The sequence below is a fragment of the Cetorhinus maximus genome, chromosome 8, assembly GCF_964194155.1.
Source record: "Cetorhinus maximus chromosome 8, sCetMax3.hap1.1, whole genome shotgun sequence".
NCBI classification, from domain to species: Eukaryota; Metazoa; Chordata; class Chondrichthyes; order Lamniformes; family Cetorhinidae; genus Cetorhinus; species Cetorhinus maximus.
Window position 1 is genome coordinate 19261653 of NC_135886.1, and position 21831 is coordinate 19283483.

At 44.2% G+C, this 21831-nt stretch overlaps 1 protein-coding gene across 2 annotated transcripts; it reads right to left on the minus strand.

The window, feature by feature from the left end:
- Positions 1 to 3632: 3632 nt before the first annotated feature.
- Positions 3633 to 20293, minus strand: LOC144683250 (CMRF35-like molecule 8). 2 transcript variants are annotated; one of them, XM_078546207.1, is made up of 6 exons: positions 20123 to 20293; positions 18661 to 18993; positions 14606 to 14660; positions 10606 to 10718; positions 10109 to 10165; positions 3633 to 3754 (listed from the first exon to the last, which is right to left on the minus strand). In XM_078546207.1, exons 1-5 carry the CDS (start codon positions 20160 to 20162, stop codon positions 10143 to 10145), a joined length of 564 nt encoding a protein of 187 aa, XP_078402333.1. In that variant the 5' UTR covers positions 20163 to 20293; the 3' UTR covers positions 3633 to 3754; positions 10109 to 10142. The 2 variants fall into 2 exon arrangements, with proteins under 2 accessions (XP_078402333.1, XP_078402334.1); XM_078546208.1 differs by lacking the exon at positions 3633 to 3754 and adding an exon at positions 5767 to 6170.
- Between the last annotated feature and the right edge of the window lie 1538 nt (positions 20294 to 21831).

Consider the following 21831-nt stretch of genomic DNA (forward strand, 5'->3'; position numbering starts at 1 on the left):
AAACTGTTTGATTGCTTACACTATAGCCCCATCTATCAACAAATTATGTCATAACATGTAGGTGAAAACTTGGCTTTCAATGATTAGATAGAAATGTGATATATATATTGTCAGGGTCCATAGCCTTTGCAGTATCTGCTGCCTTCAGTCGCTTCTTAATATTATGTGGAGTGAACTGAATTGGCTGAAGACTGGCATCTGTGATGCTGGAGACATCTGGAGGAGGCCGAGATGGATCATCCACTTGGCACTTCTGGCTGAAGATTGTAGCAATTGCTTCAGCCTTATCTTTTGCTCTGATGTGCTGGGCTCCTCCATCATTGAGGATGGGGAAATGACTTGGGTCACTCACCATCTTCCATCCTCCTCTAGTGAGTTGTTTAATTGTCCACCATTATTCACGACTGGATGAGGCAGGATTCATGACTGGATGTTGCAGGACTGCAGAGCTTAAATCTGATCCATTGGTTGTGGGATCGTTTAGCTCTGTCTATCACTTGCTGCTTATACTGTTTGGCATGCAAGCAGTCCTGTGTTATAGCTTCACCAGGTTGACACCTCATTTTTAGGTATGCCTGCTGCTGTTCCTGGCATGCCCTCCTGCACTTTTCATTGAACCAGGGTTGATCCCCTGGCTTGAAGGTAATGGTAGAGTGGGGATATACTGGGCAATGAGGTTACAGATTGTGTTCAAGTACAATTCTGCTGCTTCTGATGGCCCAGTGCCTCATGGATGCCCAGTCTTGAGTTGCTCGATCTGTTTGAAATTTATCCCATTTAGCACAGCGGATGTCGAGAGGATGTTTCCTCTTGTGGGATAATCTAGAGCTAGGGATCGCTGTTTAAAAATAAGGAGTTGCCCACTTAAAACGGAGATGAGGTGAAATTTTTACTCTCAGAGGGTTGTGAGTCTTTGGAATTCTCTTCCTGAAAAGGTGGTGGAAGCAGAGTCTTTGAATATTTTTAAGGCAGACTGGAATGTGCTGCCTGGGAGGGTGGTGGAGGCGGGTTGCCTCTCATCCTTTAAAAAGTACCTGGATGAGCACTTGGAATGTCATAACATTCAAGACTATGGGCCAAGTGCTGGAAAATGGGATTAGGTAGGTAGGTCAGGTGTTTCTCACATGTCGGTGCAGACTCGATGGGCCGAAGGGCCTCTTCCACACTGTGTGATTCTGTGATTCTGAGAGGTGGATAGATCCTTGGTAAGCAAGAGGGTGATAGGTTATCAAAGGTAGGTGGGATGCAGATTTGAGGTTACAATCAGATCAGCCATGACCTTATTAAATGGCGGAGCAGGCTCAAAGAGCCGAATGGCCTACTCCTGCTCCTTGCTCATATGTATGTTCATATGTATGAAAATTTGATTATTCTCTTAAATGTCAGATAAATTGCCCTTCTCATATCAAGTCCAATTTCAGAAACAATTGATGCCCTTGCTCGTTTCCTTTACATCAGTGATAGAAGTGCTTGTAATTAGTTTGGGGGTAACTTCTATATCTACTCTTTTCGACCACTCTGTCTTGAAGGTAGCAAGTGACAATGAATGGTCTTTGAAACATAAAGGCTTCAGTCCAAATCATCACCGAGCTGTGACATTTGATGTCTGTCGACGTTTGCAGGTAAGGTCCTAATTTTTAAAAACTGGTGGATCCTTTGATGTGCCATCAATATTCAAGCGGTCTGAAAAATCATGGTCCTTTCCTTAAAGGAAAGTAAAACAGAGAATCCGTCATAATTATGCTTCGGAGTATAAGGGGTCAATTTGCCAATTCAGTTTCCTTCGGTCAATTTAGAAACTGAAAATATAACAATGCCCAATGTGAAACCTCCATTCAGTAATGCGAAGGTTGTTTTGTGGTGAACTTAAAAAGCAGTTGTCATAGGAAAAGGTAGCTTTTGTAAGGCTATAAGATATCGTCATATGCAATTGTGCCATTTAATATAAGTTCTTTTTAAAAAGCTGGTCAAAAAAGCATCAAATTCCATTTTAATTTCTTTTCCCAAGTCTTGGCAATCTTTAAAAACTGCACAATTTTTTTTAATCATTGGAATTTAAAAATCCATTACAACAGCAGACATCATTAGTAACATCAGTATTAATTTGAAACAGAACATTCCCATCTGGTAAGACAACATTTTAAATTAAGCTCCAATTGTTTTCAAACTTAATGTTTTCAAGGAGGTTTCTAAACCCAAGATTTTCCAGCACAGCATAGATAATTAAAAAAGCAGAATCACTTTCAATGTCCCAAATGTCCAACTCAAATCATTAAACATTTAAGAAATTCAAAACTGCTAACGTTAATATGTGATGGCCTCATATCCCAAATTAGAGATCCTTAATTAAATATCCAGAATTTCAGTGTGGCCACAATAAGGGTCTGGTTTTCATAATTAGTCCAGCTCAATAATCCAATTTAATTCAGACCAATTTTTTAGCAACTAAACACAATAGAAAATGGACAAACTAAAACAAATATCACATGCCAATGAAAAACCACATTACATTATGTCTTTTTCCTCCCTCAGACCATTTTCCAAATACAACTGGACAAAAAATATTTTTCACATTTAAACAAAATCTTTAACACTCTTACACAAAAGGAGAGAAAGGGTGGACCTTCCTACAGCTTATGGGCTCCAAAACATTTATGCAGGCTTTGTAAAGGACCATCACTTGCAAACAAAAGAACTCCTACAACTTGTGGCAGGAGAAAAGGGAAATCTTTCCCTTTTCAGGGTAAAGCTCTTTCCAGAGTAATGCTCTGGGGACCTGAGTTCGAATCCCACCACGGCAGATGGTGGAATTTGAATTCAATAAAAAAAACCATAAATCCATTGTTATCAAAATCCATCTAGTTCACTAATGCCCTTTAGGGAAGGGTATCTGTCGTCCTTACTTGGTCTGGCCTACATGTGAATTCCAGACCAGGAAAACTTACAGGGAGACCATGTGACTCTTAAATGCTCTCTGAATGAGGGCAATTAGGGGTGGGCAATAAATGCAACACCCACATCCCATGAATTAATATTTTAACAAAGCACGCGGAGTGGGGGGGAGGAGTCAGATGAAAGGTCATTGACCTGAAATGTTAACCTGGTTTTTATCGCCACGAGTGCTGGCTGAGTTTTCCCAAAACATTCATCTGAAATATTTCACTTATACCTGGTTGTGTCTTTTATTATTTTTATACGCCTCAAATTGGATTGTGTAAGCAAACAGCAAATCATTAATACCATTAAACAAGTCATTGATACCATTGGTATCTTAGCCCATAAGTGGCTCAAGATGCTGATGGAACACTTCTGGACTAGAAAATCAATATATTAAACGGTAGAATATTTTACTGCTCCTGAAATAAGAGGGCTATGGATTAGATGGTGAGTGATATTTGGAAACATACTTTAATCCAATGCCGCACAGCAATGGTTCCAGAAGGCCATTCAGTCCTTATGGGGGGGTGGGGGGTGGGGTGGGAAATCAGTTGGTGATGTATCGCCACAACTTATAATTGGAATAGCGGAAATTCGTAATCAGATGTTAAAGCGATTGTAAATCATGATGCTAAAAATCACACAACAGTCAAAAATGCTGATTTTGAATATATACAACCAACCAATCACAGGTGCTGTTATTTACTGCCTGTGCGAACATCAATTTCAAGGAAAGGAAATCTGACACCCTTAGATAACTGCAGATCAGCACTGGTGGCAACTGCAGGAAAGGTCCACACATTCTTCCCCATCTCACCTAAAGGAAATTGAAATGTAATTGGGTGAGGCAGCAGCAGGAAGAGAGAATTTTCAAAAATGCCATTCAAGTAATAGACCAGCAAAAGTTGTTATCCCTAATGGCTAGCACTACGTGAACTACTTGTAATAAAAACAGAAAGTTCTGGAAAAACTCAGCAGGTCTGGCAGCATCTGTGGAGAGAGAAACAGAGTTAATATTTCGAATCCAATAGAAGTTCCAAAGTAGAGTCATATTGGACTCGAAAAGTTGATTCTGTTTCTCTCTCCACAGATGCTGCCAGACCTGCTGAGTTTATCCAGCACTTACTACTTTTATTTCAGGTTTGCAGCGTCTGCAGTACTTTACTTTTATTAACTACTTGCCCATGTGCAGGGAACCAATAGCCTCCCTCCCTAATAGAACAGTGATGATAATTTGTTTTCTAGAGTGGGGCCGTGGGGCTGCAGGTTGAGAGCTTCTACTCACACAATAGATCTTGAGTATTGAAGCTTAAGCACAGGTAAAAGATAGGTCTTTTTTTTTAATCATCCAGGTTTTTATTTCCCTGAAGATGAAATATTTTCTGTCATTGTTTTAATCACCAGATATTTTAAATAAGGAAATGGTTTGTCATAGTCAAAGATTGACTGCTCCGCATATCAGAACAATATCGATTATAATAATTGAAAAATGATTGGTCTGCTTGGTGGGTTCTGTTCATGCCAAACTAGAAACTAGCAAATGTTGACCGCTAGCTTCAAAAGGGCTTACAGCTCAGAAACAGTCCAAAACAATGGTCTTATGACTCACAGAGACAATATGGGCTGTAACTACTGAGCTCCATGACAGTGTATTTGGGGGGGGTACTCCCAAGATGCCCTGGGGAACCCCCACCCAGCAGAAGTTCCCATGTAAGGGCCACACTGCAATTGCCCAGAAAGTTTAAATTTTCAATGGGCAATTGTCCTGCACTGGGTACCATCTGAAAATACAATTTAAACTGCAAACGTCAGATGGTTCCGATTGTCTTATAGTAATAGTTACCCAGAAAAAGTTTTAAGAATTAAAACCGCTTCTAGCTTCCGGGTAACTATTGTACTAACCTGCACCAATCACCTACAGGACTCCCCCTCCATCACCTCAACTACCCACTTCCTATCCCCCCGCCGCCCCTCACAGGAACCACCCCACCCTGACCTCCCACAGGATTCCCCCATTCAATACCAACCACCACCCCACCCCCACCAACCCCACACACCCACCAACCACCAACCACCCTCCCCAACTACCTTTTTCTCACCAGGCCCAACTCCCAACACTGCCCCTCTCCAAAACCCGACCCCCCTCCCCCCCTCCCCCCCCACCCCCCCAACACCACACACCCCACCCCACCCCAGGCCTGACTACACAGCTAGTGCTGTATAACAGGAATGTGGCTTACTTGCCTTCGACTGTCAGCCCCGGGAGTGCACTGCACCACACAGATCTCGTCTGGCCTGAGTCAGCAGATCGGGCGAGACAGCAGTGGTGGGATTTCCTGCTGTAATTTCGAGTGATGTGGCAATCCCACTCAATTGCCATTCCACCGGAAGTTACCGCCCAATGAGCTGGGCTGAAAGTGAATTGCAGCATGGGCTCACCAGAAAGCAAGCTGCAGATTGTCTTGACATTCCACTATTCTTATTTACAAGGCAAAAAAAACTAAAGTACAGTAAACTGTGGTTTGCATGGCAATGGTAAAATAAACCAATTAACACGCTGTTAAAATAATATGTTACAAATGCATAGAGCTGCAATTATTGTCAACTTTAATTATGCAATCTGGAGTGAGACTTCAATACATGATCTTCTGACTCAAATGCGAGTGTGCTATCACTGAGCCACAGCTGGTACCTAAACTTTCTGCACAACCCAACAGTGGGCAAAAGTAATATCTGATTCAAATGATCAGATTTGAAAAGCCTACCCAGTTTCCACTGGCCCTATTGTTCATATTGACAAGCCCCATGAGGAAGATTTCTTTTCTTGTTGACGCACTGGCAACCTGGATTGAAAAGCTGACAGTTGGAAGTATGGAGATATTGAAGAGGGCCAGCATCCACTAAATTGTACCCCAACAACACCCAGGTAGCAACAAAAGGAATATAGGAGAGAAGATTCTTTAAAATTCAGAACAGAAGATCATTTGATTCATTATATTGTGATTTCTTTATAGTTGCCCTCATTTACCAATGAACCAAAATCTTTAGTTGCTTGAATAAGTATTACAATTTTAATCAGTGAGTTAAGGAGGCTCATCAGGATGTTCCAAGTGTACCATCATGTTCAGAAAGTCTATGCAAAAGGCTCTAAGCCAGAGGTAGCAGAAACCAAGGACTGTATCACGACATGTCGATCTCCAGATGACCAGTTGCATTGCATCGGAGCCACAGCCCTGAGTTCAAGGGTGATTCACAGGTTAAAGTTGATCCAAACAATCAGAGATATTGGGCTGCAAAATTAACCACATTTGTTTCCACAAACTGTGCTGACATAAGGTATTTGTGCTTGGATTGTAGTTTATTTTGAACCATTAATACTTTCAGCTGGGTAGCAAACCATTGTAAAAATGATAGTCCAATTGAAGAATAGAAGGTTGTCAAGCCTTGGACTATAATTGATTGCCCCAAAACTAATTTCTAATCACTGACTGTGATGTTGCAGTTGAAAATGCAGAGTATTTTATGAAGGAACCAGGATTTCATTTATCAGCTGATTACAGGCTTCTAAACTCCAAACTTACTATTATTATAGAATCCAGGATAATTTTTAAAATCAGGAATGCTGGAAAACTAGTGTCGAACAATGCTTAAATAACAGTTTGTCATACACAATTTATTACCCTTGTGGGAAAACTTTGAAATGTAGGCCTGAGTTTCACTCTTGGCGTGTACGCCAAGTCAGCAGGAGTGGAAGTGGATGTGGAATCCACTCCTGGACACGATCGTGTTGCAAACGACTTCTCACATCGGATTAAGGTCCGGTCGGCGTGAAACACGTCTTCTCAAAGGTCGGGAAGGGCCAGGTGGGGGCCTGTCAGGTGCTGGGTCCAGTGGTGACCCAGTGGGTGCGTTAAAACCGGCAAAGGCAGCTCCCTGAAGGCTGCCAGGGGAGAATCTTTGGAGTCTGTCCAGGAAATCATTTCATTCAAACAATGGCCCCACCAGCAGCTGGAGACGTCAGGTAGCAGGGCAGGTCGGGTGGGCATTCGGCCCCCTGTTTCTCAGATGAGTGCCTTGGGGTCCTTGTGGAGGAGGTTGTTGTCAGGCAGGATGCTATAGTACCCAGGGATGGCAGGAGGAGGCCACTGCAAAAAAGCCTGACCAAAAAAGCCTGGGAAGAGGTGGCAGCCAAGGTCAACGGCTACAACATTGTGCAGTACTTATGGGTGCAGTGCTGCAAAAGGTTCAACGATCTGCTGCGCTCGGCAAGGGTGAGCACGGAGTTGGCATGGGTCAGTGTGGAGAAGTGTTAAGGGCTGGCCGTTTCCCCGTGGAGTTCAGGGGTGTTAGAGTCTGAGTGCCAACTGTCACTGACACTGGGTGCCCGCCAAGGGGGTGAGCCCTGGCTGCTTGGCCTGAGTGCCTTGTGGGTCGAGGGCCCCGACTTGGGTGTGCCCTGCAAGGTGTCCCAGTGGGGTGGGGGTGGGTGGTTTGCCAGGCTGCAATGGCGCTGCAGGTGGACAGTTGACAAATCAATGCTGCTGTGTGACTTTGGGAGAAAAGGAGCCAAAGCGCCCATGAAAGAACTAAGACAGGCGGAGGACCCCAAATCTCCTCATTCTGACAAGGTACAAGATGGATACCTCGGAGTTGGGGAGCTGCCACCCACCTCGGTCAGCCAGTTGTGGAAAGGCAGGGGTCTCTAATGAAGGTAAGAGTGCAGTGCACAGAGGTAAGGGTGTCGGATGGTGCAAACATTCTTGTGTAGTCTCATCATTAATGGGAGCCTCAAACCTGGAGACCCAATTGATCTTTGAAAGATGATGACACCAAGATGCAGATCTCCATTGTCTCACCAGGGTGCCTAGCATGCACAGTGACAATGTGATGACTTAAACTAATGACATGTTGTTGTTGTCCCTTAGATTCGCCAATATGCACTTGAATTCAGGACCCCGAGGAACCACCCCTGACGCCAGAGGACCACTGGGCTTTAAATGCAACTGCGTCACACCCGCTCTCTGCACCAAACAGCAGCACAGATACCAGCACCTTGGTGGGCATTAGATTATTGGCTAGAATGTCGGTGCATAGCGGTGAGGGCACTTCACACTCACTTGAGGAGCAGGCGGAGGCAGAGAGTGCCCAGGACACCGGAAGTCGGAGGACTGCTAGAGACCAGGACGATGCTGATTCAAAGGCAGATGATGAGCCTTTGAAGTCGTCCATTAGGTGGCAGATGCTGGATGTCCAGCGGGATGTGCGGGAGGATCTGGCAGAGATCCATGAGGGTATGCGTGCCATGGTCTCTGTTGTGGAGAAGCCCATGCGCAGCATGAGCACTGCGTTGACCCTCATGGCCAAGTACACTGGCTCCTCCATTGAGAGAGCGGTGACTCTAATGGAGAAGCAGATCCAGGGACAAAATCAGGGGCTGCACTCGGATCTGCAAGCCCTCACACAGGCAATGAGTGCCAACATGATACAAATTTTGCTTTTGCCTTACTGGCCTGAGTATGCTTCACTTGTTTTGTAGGTACAGGGCATCCCAGTATCTCATGCTGGGTGTGAGTGGCTCTAACCATTATTGCACAGGCACTCCACCCCTCTGCCAGTGGCATCTGATGAGGCTGCGATGACTGGGGAGAGGCCAGCCATGGCACTGGCCACTCCCTCCCTGGCAGGGCCAGACAGGCTCCACTGGCCAGAAGATGACCTCCAAGGTTATCAAGGTGTTAAAATAGAACGCTGCTCTGCCTCTGTTCTTGGGTGGCGGAGCGGTGTCATAAGCCACTTTTCAATGGATAGCCCTTGTCACCTAGCAGCCAGCCATGCAGTCGAACTGGAGCAGTGAACAGCCTTGGCACCTGTGAGTGTCTGAGGATATAAGTGACATCAGAGCTGCCAGAGTACCTTGCACAGACTTGCAGAATCTGGGCCTTGTGGTCACAAAATATCTGGACGTTCATCGAGTGGAAGCCCTTCCCCATAACAAAGGCACCCGGATGACCCCTCTAGTGCCTTGATGGCTGCATGTGTGCATGCACCTTGCACCTTGGATGCTGGGGAACCCAGCAATCACTGTAAACCTTCTGGCTTGCTCAGCCTGGCTGGCCTTGCCCATATGGAAATGAATCAGTGTCATTACCCACCTGAACAGAGCATCAGTCACCCGCTTGACGCAACTGTGAACAACTGATTGGGACGCTCCATAAAGATTCCTCCACTGACCTCTGGAAAGAGCCACAGGCATAGAAGTTGAGGGCCACTGTGACCTTCAGAGCCACTGGCATGGGGTGTCCACCCACACAGTCGGAGGTGATCTCAGGTCCAATCTTCTGACAGATGGAGGTCACAGTCACCTTGGAGAGGCGGAGCCTCCTTTGGCATTGCGCCTTAGACATGTTGAGGTAGCTGCAACTGCCTGTAAACCATGGCAACAGGATAGTGGTGTCTTCTGTGTCCCCTTCTGCCTTGGACTACTTGCTGGCCCTGCACCCCTTGAGCCTGTGCCTTTCCTCCCACAGATTGCTCCTCTGGAAGCTACATAGGGACACCTGGCCTCCTCTCCCTTCTGCCCCTCTCTTCCTCCTCAGAGGAGGTGCCACCAGCAGAGACCACAATCCCCATTATCAGGATTATAGAAGGCTGTCTGGTGCCTGGAAGGGTCCACATGGTCAAAATCCTCTAGGGGCCTTGGAGACACCAATGAGTCCTGAAATGTAGCCTAGAAATGCTAAGACTGAAACTCAGAACAGAGATGAAGCTGTCAAAATCCAAAAGTAACCAGCAGCAAACTATCTCCTAAACTCCTCACTACACACACTGGCAATGCTGCTGACCCTTTTTATCTCGCCCGTGGATGAGGTTTCATTAAAAGTGGGCTGCCTGCCCGCCTGTGCAACAAGCGCAAAAATCACATGGGCAACGTAAAATCGGGATCAATTGCCTTTTTAATGGCCTTAAGTGACCCTTTAATTGTTGGTGGGCATAGCTCCAACATCCAGGTGCGTGGGCGCCGACCTGAAAATCGCTTGCGTGCGAGATGACATCGGATGCTCGCCCGATGTCATCTCGTGCTATTTCATGTCCATTCGGGTCAGGCACATGCCCGCCCACTAAGTGTGAAATTCTGGCCATAAAGTTTCAAACAAATTAAATGGTTACTTACTTGAAGGAAATAATCTATCGATTTATGTCCTTTTTCAATCACATTTTGCAATTTCACCTTAAAGCAATTAAACAGTTAAATAAACAGTTAATTTAAGCAGTTTCAGACTAATTTACTAATTTAGTTACTAATTAATTACTAATACAGAATAATTTAATAGCTCTCTGATAGTGGGTAGAGACATTGACCAATGTAGAAATAAGTTATAAGGACTAAAGAAATTCTAAATCAGCGTTGAGTTGGCCATTTGCGAGAAGGAATGCTAAAATTTGGGTAAGATACTGAATGATATGTTGGTGTCCACTGACTATACACAGCACATGTTAGCGCTTTTCAGAGAAGAGGAAGGTTATTGAAAAGAATTGCACTATCTTATGTTATACTTCAGCTTGCACTATGTGGAAGCACTTCATTTAGCTGTTTATTAACATATTTCTGTTAAATATTTTAAAGTCAGTAAATGATTTGATATTTGATACCTAGTGACTATAACTCACCATTGCCTCTGTGCTTTTTCAGTAGCACCACAAAAATGATGACAGCAGCAAGAAGTTTCAAGGACAAATAAAGGACCACAACTAAGAAAACAAAGTTCCATTTCATAGGAGGGCTGCAAATTAAAAAGTAAGATTTACAGTTTCTTTAGAGAAGGCATTATCAAATTACAGTATAGAAATATGACACAAGCTTATTTCACTAATATTAAACCTGAAACTGCAGTGCAACAGCAAGCAAGACTAAAGAAACTGTATGAATGTTGGACCTTTCTACAAACTGGTGTAAGGATAACACCTTCTTTGAAGAAACTCTATGTAGAATTTGGTTGAATTACACACATTATGCAGACATTCATGAAGTTTCTCAGAATATGTTTGAACAGCTTCAAAATCGCGAATATATTTTTGAAACTGTTCCAAAAAAATACCTCAGAAGATTAGAGCAGACTGCATTTAGTAGGATTGGCCTTGCACAGTTCTGGTTAACTAAAGCTTTGCCAGTTAATGACATGGCCCAATGAATTGAAGGAATGACGATGTATTTCCAAGTCAGGATTCTGAGTGACTTGGAGGGGAACTTCTAGGTGGTGATGTTCCCATTTATGTGCTGCCCTTGTCCTTCTAGATGGTAGTGGTCATGGGTTTGGAAGGTGTTGTCGAAGAAGCCTTGGTGAATTTTTGCAGTGCACCTTGTAGATGGTACACACTGCTGCTACTGTGTCACGGTGGTGGAGGGAGTGAATGTTTGTGGATGTGGTGCCAATCAAGTGGGCTGCTCTTTCCTGGATGGTGTCAAGCTTCTTGAGTGTTGCGGGAGCTGCACTCATCCAGGCAAGTGGGGAGTATTCCATCACACTCCTGACTTGTGCCTTGTAGATGGTGGACAGGGTTTGGGGAGTAAGGAGGTGAGTTACTCGTTGCATGATTCCTAGCCTCTGACCTGCTGTTGTAGCCACAGCATTTATATGGCTAGTCCAGTTCAGTTTCTGGTTAATGGTAACCCCCAGGATGTTGATCGTGGGGGATTCAGTGATGGTAATTCCATTGAACGTCAAGGGGTGATGGTAAGATTCACTCTTGTTGGAGATAGTCATTGCCTGGCACTTGTGTGGTGCGCATGTTACTTGCCACTTGTCAGCCCAAGCCTGGATATTGTCCAGGTCTTGCTGCATTTGGACATGCTTCAGTATCTGAGGAGTCACGAATGGTGCTGAACGTTTTGCAATCATCAGCGAGCATCCCACTTCTGAACCTATGATGGAAGGAAGGTCATTGATGAAGCAGCTGAAGATGGTTGGGCCTAGGACACTATCCAGAGGAACTCCTGCAGTGTTGTCCTGGAGTTGAGATGACTGACCTCCAACAACCACAACCATCTTCCTTTATGCTGGATATTACTCCAACCAGTGGAGAGTTTTCCCCCCTGATTCCCAATGACTCCAGTTTTGCTAGGGATCCTAAATGCCACACTCGGTCAAATGCTGCCTTGATGTCAAGAGCAGCCACTCTCACCTCACCTTGGAAATTCAGCTATTTTGTCCATGTTTGAACCAAGGCTGTAATGAGGTCGGGAGCTGAGTGGCCCTGGTGGAACCCAAACTGGGCGTCAGTGAGCAGGTTATTGCCAAGCTTGATAGGGTTGATGACCTCTTCTATTACTTTACTGATGATCAGGAGTAAACTGATGGGGCGGTGATTGGCCGGGTTGGATTTGTCCTGCTTTTTGTGTACAAGAATACCTGGGCAATTTTCCACATAGCCGGGTAGATGCCAATGTTGTAGCTGTACTGGAACAGCTTGGTTAGGGGCGCAGAAAGGTCTTCAGTTCTGTTGCTGGAATATTGTCAGCGCCCATAGCCTTTGCACCATCCAGTGCCTTCAACCATTTCTTGATATCACGTGGAGTGAATCAAATTGGCTGAAGACTGGCATCTGTGATGCTGGGGGTCTCCAGAGGAGGCCGAGATGGATCATCCGCTCGGCACTTCTGGCTGAAGATTTTTGAAAATGCTTCAGCCTTATCTTTGCACTGATGTGCTGGGCTCCTCCATCATTGAGGATGGGGATATTTGTGGAGCCTCTTCCTCCAGTGAGTTGTTTAATTGTCAGCCACCATTCACGACTGGATGTGGCAGGAATGCTGAGCTTAGATCTGATCTGTTGGTTGTGGGGTCGCTTAGCTTTGTCTATCACTTGCTGCTTATGCTGTTTGGCACACAAGTAGTCCTGTGTTATAGCTTCACCAGATTGGCACTCATTTTTAGGTATACCTGGTGCTGCTCCTGGCATGCTCTCCTGCACTCTTCATTGAACTAGGGTTGATCCCCTGGCTTAATGGCAGTGGTAGAGTAGAGGATATGCTGGGCCATGAGGTTACAGATTGTGCTCGAGTACAATTCTGCTGCTGCTGATGGCCCACACCGCCTCATGGATACCCAGTCTTGAGTTGCTAGCTCTGTTCAAAATCTATCCCATTTAGCATGGTGGTAGTCCCACACAACACAATGGAGGGTATCCTCGATGTAAAGGCAGGACTTCGTCTCCACAACGACTGTGTGGTGGTCGGTCACTCCTGCCAATACTGATCATGGGCAGGAGCATCTGTGGCAGGCAGGTTGGTGAAGATGAGGTCAAGTACGTTTTTCCCTCTTGTTAGATCCCTCACCACCTGCCGCAGAACCAGTCTAGCAGCTATGTCTTTTGGGTCTCGGCCAGCTCGGTCAATAGTAGTTCTACCAAGCCACTCATGGTGATGGGTATTGAAGCCCCCTGCCCAGAATACATTCTGCGTCCTTGCCACCCTCAATGCTTCCTCCAAGTGATGTTCGACATGGAGGAACCCTGATTCATCAGCTGAGAGAGGGTGGTACGTGGTAATCAGCAAGAGGTTTCCTTGCCCACGTTTGACCTGATGCCATGAGACTTCATGGGGGCCTGAGTTGATGTTGAGGACTCCCAGGGAAACTCCCTCCCGGCTGTATACCACTGTGCCACCACCTCTGCTGGGTCTGTCCTGCTGATGGGACAGGACATTCCCAGGGATGGTGATGGTGGTGCCTGGGACAGTATCTGCAAGTTATGATTCCGCGAGGATGATTATGTCAGGCTGCTGCTTAACTAGTCTGTGAGACAGCTCTCCCAATTTTGGCACAAGCCCCCAGGTGGTAGTAAGGAGGACTTTGCAGGGTCAACAGGGCGGAGTTTGCAGTTGTCGTTTCTGGTGCTAAGGCTGATGCCAGATGTCTGGTTTCATTCCTTTTTTGAGACTTTGTTGTGATTTGATACAACTGAGTGGCTTTCTAGGCCATTTCAGAGGGCATTTAAGAGTCAACCACAGTGCTGTGGGTCTGGAGTCACATGTAGGCTAGATCAGATAAGGACGGCAGGTTTCCTTCTCTAAAGGACATTAGTGAGCCAGATGGTTTTTTACAACAATCGACAATAGTTTCATGGTCATCATTAGACTTTAAATTCCAGTTTTTTTATTGATAAATCCCATTGTGGGATTCAAGCCCAGGTCCCCAGAGCATTACTTTGGGTCTCTGGATTACTAGTCCAGCAACAACACCACTATATCATTGCCTCCCCTCTTAAAAAGTGACATCCAGATAATAAAATGTCAGTATTTCAGCCATTTGATCAGAGCTGAAAAGCTACAGAGATCTCTTCTAGAGGGAAAAGTGGAGGGCAGTAGAAAGAGGGGTTGACCTAGGCGGAGTTGGATGATGGACGTCACAGCGTGGTTGCAGATGAGCTACAGTAGATGTATGAGGATAGTGCAGGACAGATACCATGACAGCAGATCTCCTGGTTGGAGGAGCTACAAACACAGAGAGAGAGGTAACATACACTGTAAGTACTTGCCAATTAAGCAATGAGAAGTCTATATGTTACTGTACATGATTCAAGGAATTCTGTTCTCCTACATTGTGGAGACAAGTCTAAGTTGACTTAGTACTATGTTGATTTACCCATCAATCTAAATTGACACAAAGCATACCTTAATGTAGATTTAAGATTTGTTATTGTTGAATTTGGTGCTGATGTCAGAGGGGCTGTTGAAGTAAATAGAGACATCAATGCAGATTGGCATGTTACTGATGAGTCACATATAATCTGATACAGTTGATATTATGGGCACTGAAACTTAATTATTTTTCCAATCCTGCTCACTGCTAGAACTATTCAATCTATAGAATGTTCATTCTGCATACTTCATTGATAAAGTGACAGCTATTCAATTATCCAGTTGTGAAGGTAATTTAAGTATTGCTTCAGTTTCACGATGCACTGTAAGTTTAGTATTGGATGCCGAACAACCCCGTACCCTCCAAACCCACAAGTCCATGAATTCTAAAGGATTTCTGGGCTCTGGGCTAGACATCCATTAGAGTTCTAAAAGACCTCAGCCTCAGGGTAAACACTGCTTGATTGACAGCTCTGGTTCTCTGATCCCTGTCTGCTGTCAAATTTCACAATATTTATTTACTCAAGATTAAGAGGTTTCAAGTGCTTGCAGTCTCAGCTATTGAAACTTTAAAGGGTTTGGATGATTGAAACTTTTAATTGCCCTGTAGTAAAAAGGAGGTTTTTTTTAAAGAAAGTGGAAAGTTAGCAGTGAATGACCATTTTAAAAAAGTTTTTTTATTTACACGTCCTACTGTCACTATAGGGTTAATTGCTTCTATACATTGCAGGCGAATGGGCATAGAAATAGCTTGACATGGGGGTTATGAGAGGCCATAGGGGATGGGTGGGGGTATGAGGTGGCATGGTTGAGGCATGGGGAATGTTTGGATGGTGATGGTGTGTGAGGGCTGAAGACCCTTTCTATTTTTATTTTAACTGGGATGAAGTCCCTTTTAAACAGCCTGCCTCTGTACCCGGCAGCCCCTGTGGATGCCTCCAACCTCTTTCCCAGGTTGGCTGAACCGACTCCAGCCTTCACCTGCCACCCTGGCAATGAAGCTCCCGCCTTGGTAGGCACTTTATCCGGAAGCAAGTGGGTCGAGTCAGGAATTCTCCTGACTCCCCTACCCACCTCAGTGATGAAAATACAGGCCCAAGTGTCAGACACGCAGACAGAGAGAGTGGGCATTATATAATCCAGGCAGCAGCGGTCTCATCTGCCAGTTGGAGAACTGGCAAAAGACCCATGTTGCTTCCTTTGTGGATGACCCACCATATTTAATGTTTGCCAGGCACTTAAGTGGTCAGCGGCAAGCCTCCCGATGATCAAGGACCCCAAGGGGTGGGAATCCTGCCCCCAAGAGCTGCTGGCCAAACAGAGGCTGGCAGCTGTCCATTGTAAGCAGTGCCACTGCAGGACTACTGGCAGCTGCCAGTGCTACACACACCCAGGGCCCAGCAAGGAAACCCAGGCCAGGGGTGAGTGAGAATGGGATGGGGTCCTGGAGTGGGGTGTCATGGGAGGGGGTAGGAGAGGTAGGCAGCAAGGGCAGGGAATGGCTCTCAGTGCCATCCTCCTGCCCCTCCCAACTCCCTGACGCTGGGTCCCTCGATCAGGCACTGAGTGCATTTTAATGAGGGACAGCCTCTCTCAGGCACCTGTGTCATCTTTGCTTTTTGGGCTTCCTGTGTGGTGGCTGCTCCGTACACTGCTGGCTGAATACCAGAAGTGGTGGGAAGAGGCACTTAAGCAGACATTAATTGCATTAGACAACCTTGATTGGTGGCAGAGGCAGGAAGGCAGAAGGGTCCCCACCCAATACCTCTGACCCAATTAAATGCCTCCTCACCCCAGGGGAGGGCATTAAATTCCACTCTGTGAGGGAGTTGCAAGAGGTGATAATGATAAATAGTTTGGTATTATCATCATACATGTAGTTGTTGATTCCCCGTATTTGAATGAAGTTGCCAAGGAGAAGCATGTAGATGAGGACAAGAATTGGCTGTGAATTGGCTGTGAAAAAGAGTTTAAAGGGTAAGAATGCACCATAATAGCAGGCACAGGGAATATAATTTGTGAGTTTGGCTTGTGCCAAGATTCAGACAGGGAGCTTTAATAAGATGGGCGCAGAACCATGAACGTGACTTTGTAATTTCTTGCATTTTTCTTAAGTTTATCTCCTTCTACCTCATTTCTACTGTTCAAGTTAATAAACTCTCAATAGAGTAGTAGTTCTCTTCTTGTTACTCAGCTTTAGCCAAATAGTTTAAACTTTATCCCTTTATCATCCTTTTATTCTAATACTCTCTCAGGCCGAACCAAACAGCAACCTCAGTGAACTGTTCGAGGAAACTCAACTTCAGGTGTCTGATCCTTTCTAGCCACAGAGACGTACTTTCACTTCCCCAGTGTCACCAAACTCCACCCCCACCTCAGCTCCTTAAACATTGAAATTCTTATACGTTCAAGACTTAACTAATCCAAGTCACTCCTTACTGGTCACCAACCTTCATCTTCCATAACCTGCATTTTACCTAAAAAAATTATGACACGTATCCTGTCCCTCGGAATTTAGTTTGTTCATCACCCCAATGTGCAGTGACTAAATTTGGCCATCCCTAAAAACCTCTAAGTCAAGAATCCATGTTTTTATCTTTTAACCCCTCCATGGTCTCAGTGCCATCCCACAGCCACACCCCTCTTGAGCTTTACATCTCCTTATGAACAGGTTGGGCATATACCCACTGGAGTTTAGAAGGAGAGGTGATCATGTTGAAACTTATAAGATCCTGAGGGGACTTGATAGGGTGGATCCCAGGAGGATGTTTCCTCTTGTAGGGGAGGTTAGAACTCGGGGACACAGTTTAGAAATAAGAGGTCTCCCTTTTAGACAGAGATGAGGAGAATTTTGTTTCTCTCAGAGGAGCATTAGTCCATGGAATTTTCTTCCCCAGAAAGCAGTGAAGGCTGGGTCATTGAATCAATTCAAGGCTGAATTTGATAGATTTTTGATAGACAAGAGAGTCAAAGATTATGGGGGAGCAAACAGGGGTTCAGACCACAAACCAGGTCAGCCGTGTTCTTATCGAATGGCGAAGCAGGCTCAGAGGGCAAAATGGCCCACTCTTGTGTCAATGTTCCAAAATTTCTGCTGCTCTGATTCCTGCTTCTTTTGCATTCCTTTTCCCTTCATCCCACCATTGGCAAAAATTATCTAAGAACTGAGACTCTCTCTTTCTCTCTGAAATTCCATTCTCAGGCCCCTTTGCCATTCTATCCTGTAAAACCTCTGCAAACTCCATCTCTTCAACAAGCTTTTGGTCATTCCCACTTCTCTTCTTTCCTGGCTGAAGTTTCTATTCATCTTCTGTGAAGGACCTTGGGGTGTTTCATTGCATTTGTAATGCATTTTAAATGTAAGTAGTTGTTGGAGTAGTATTCTAATGTGATCTTTGATGAATACTGCTACCAGTCCACTGAAAATAGAGTTCCTACTCAAGCCGTTGGATTCAACCAGGTTTCCATTTCAAACATATTACGATTGAATTATTTTTGACCCTGTCATTGTTTTTCTATGGTAAGTGGATGTTCAGAGATTTTTATGGCAAGCTACAAAGGAAATATAAGGACTAGGTTACAACTAATAGCAATATCAAATTTTGTGTGATAGTCCAGATTTAAGATTCTGGCCATAGCAGGGTATTTCTAACTATTTTAAATCGCATAAAGATGTCAGCTGAATCTGGATATCTGTATCTGGATATCTGTGAAAGTAACCAAGATCAGTTGAAATTAGGTTAAATCAAATTTAATTGCTGCTCATGTGGTGTGGGAACTGTATCCTACTACTTTGTCTCAGACTTAAAATGGTCCTCATGCTTAAATCCCTTTGGCTTCTCGCCAACTCTCCACAACACACCTCAATGCTTCGTGGTTGATATATGGCAAAACTATCAAGAATTTTATGCTAAAACCGGGGCTTAGAGGAACGTAAAGTGAGCACTTTGCTTACTCCAGGTTTACATGCCAGCGTGAAACATTTGTATGGTAAGTAGATAGATCCTTCTCACAATATGGACTTTTATCATGTATTATTGTTTGATATTTTTGCGCATACCGCTGCTGTTATTTGTATATCACTTTACCTTCTAAAACCTTTAATTCTACCCAGAACGAACTGTACTTCTGCTGAGACAGACGTATTCCACAGACGTACTGTCCTGCATCTTCCTTTTTCAATTGCTGCAGGGTTATAGAAAGTATTCTACTTCTTTTATCATCAGTGATGGATGCTCTTCCCAAGTACAGTTCATTCACGTATCCAGCAGTATCTGTGATATTAATGCATTTGCCGTCTATCACTTTACACCAGCTTTTTGTATAAGTTTCATCTTCTTGGTCATATCCAAACTGCACAGTGACTCTTTCTGCCAGAGTTCCACTGATCACCGTTGGTCCTCTTAGTTTACAGGAACCTGCTGGTATTTAAATTGGAAATAAGTTTGCAATACGACAGGAGGAAGAAAAAGACGTGTCAGTTAACTTTTCCCAAGTGTTACTTAGTATGATAAAGATTGAACCCCTGTCAGAAGTTCGAATGCCAATCCAACACCATTTCAGTCTTCTAGACTTCTTCATAAGAACATAAGAACTAGGAGCTGGAGTAGGCAATTCAGCCCCTCGGGCCTGCCTTACCATTCAATACGATCATAGCTGATCTCATTTCGCCCTCAACTCCAATTTCCCGCCCTCTCCCCATAACCTTTCAACCCCTTACTAATTAAAAATCTGTCTATCTCCTTCTTAAATTTATTCAGCGTCCCGGCATCCACTGCACTCTGAGGCAGTGAATTCCACAGATTCACGACCTTTTGAGAAAAGTAATTCCTCCTCATCTCTGATTTAAATCTACCACCCCTTAGCTTAAAATTATGGCCTCTCATTCTAGAATGCCCCACAAGGGGAAACATCCACTCCAGGCCTACTTTGTCTATCCCCTTTAGCATCTTATATACCTCAATTAGATCTCCTCTCATCCTTCTAAACTCTAGCGAGTATAGGCCTAAACTGCTCAATCTCTCCTCATAAGACAAGCCCCGCATCTCTGGAATCAATCTAGTGAATCTCCTCTGAACCGCCTCCAATGCAACTACATCCTTCCTCAAGTAAGGGGACCAAAACTGTGCACAGTACTCCAGGTGCAGTCTCACCAAAACCTTAGCACAGTTGCAACAACACTTCCCTATTTTTATACCCTATTCAGTCTATATTCAGAGACTTCAAAAAAATTAAGATTATTTTCCTATCTTCTGAGGTGCCAATCCCCTATGTTGAGGCAAAGCATGGATCATAGGCTTAACTGGGAACACTTGGGTCTATTTTGTCACCTTGGCTTATACTGAGTTATAAAGGCAAAAATAGCGAATTTGGAAAAAAAATAACTCCTAATTTTCTCGTTGGTGATCAAACCGTTCACACAAAATCTCTAAACTGAACAATGAGGAAGTTCTAAAAAGTTGAAGTTTAAAAAGTGATAGGCAGTTTGCCTTTCTCTGCTTTAATGCTTATTGATATTTACATAGAAAACCATAATCTTTAATTTCTTACCTGATATCAACACAACTAGTAACATAGCTTTAAAATCCATATTCTGCCTGAAATTAAGGGACAGTATTCTCTCACTTCCCAGTTCTGGATTCTGATGTTTTTTTTTACGTTTCCTTTCTCAATCTTCCGGAATGAGAAATGGTGATAGTTTCTGAATTATTGCTAAATAGATTGCAACTGTTAGCACATAGGGATGTTTTCTACACCATTTGTCTCTTGAATATGATTAAATGATAAATGCTAATAGTATGCTACACTATATAACCAAAGCCATAGAATCTAAGTCAAATAAAGTCCTAATGAAACTGTATTGTGTCCTTGCCAGATTGTACCTTTAGTGTCTGATTCTGGTTGCAGAGTCACAGGAATACATTCAAACAGTGGAAAAAGTGTAAAGTAGAATCAAATGTGAGGTTTGAGGAAGATCTGAAGAAACTTAGGCTTTTAATCTTGCAAAGACAATGGACAGGATTGACCCAGATTTGCATTAAGTGTGGTAGAGGGCGTGAAAAAAGGCATTTAACCCACCAGTTGCAATGGCAGGTTTTTGCGTTGTATCGTCCGCTTCCTGCCTCACTAATTATGCAGCCGCAGGAGACACACTGTCTCGCTGGTGGACGGCCTCTGAATCACCTGCCATGCTGTTATCACACTATTTCCTTGCACATGTTTTTTATAGCGAGCGTAATAGAGCCACATTGTGAGCTTGATTGGTAATCTTAAATTTGTTGTTAGTGCAATTCTTAGCAAACTTGGGATTGTTCAGTAAGTGCTGTCCCATTGTGGAATCACATTTAATGTTGGACAGTGTAAAGAACATATATTTTTATTTTCTGTTGGACTTTGGATTAAAATTACAGTGGCTGCAGGTTGAAAGACATGTCCATTGGAACAGGATGAGAAATATATACACTGTTGCAGTCCTGGATCAGAGTGTGCCATGAAAGGCAGGATGATACTGGAAAGGAGTCCTGGACCAAGGGAGCTATCTGGCAACAACGTTTTAATTGACTCCTGACCGGGTTTTGTGTGAGGAGCAGTGCAGCCGAATAGCTCCCAGCCTGAAACCTCTTTCTCCTGTGTGTGGGAGATTCCAGTAATCCCACAATAATAGCTAGCTGGCTTTTTCTTCTGATATCTCTATAACCTGCTCTCTCTCTCTCTGAAGACCCCTGTCAAGAGGAAAAGCAGAAAATCACTGTTAGAGACATTGAAAGGCAAATGCTCAACCAGTGAACTAAATGCTGAAAGTGCTGGAAGACCACCTTGTGTCATCAAGAACTGAAAGGAATTTGGAAGACTTTAATCAAAATCAACCCATTGAATCCTGTACTCCGGATTGGTGCTATTGAACTGTTTTATCCCACCCTTAAAATCCATGTTTTGTGTGTCTTCTGTTAACCTAAATTAAACAGTTAGGTAGAATTGGGGCAATCTGGTGGTTTGGTCAAACTTTTCACATTTGTCACGGCTCGGGGAACAGTGGGGCTTGATATTACAGCGCACTATCCCCAGTGAGGACAACAGTAAGTTCTGAGTTTTACAAACACGGGCTGCTCGAGTATGGTCAGTATTCTGCCTCATGTGAACAGCCAAAGGGATATGCTGTTTAATCAATCCACCTATCATTTAGACATATGACCTACATACCTGGCATCTCACCAGCACTGAAATTCATGGCAGTGCCTTGACTAGAGTCGACTTGCCTT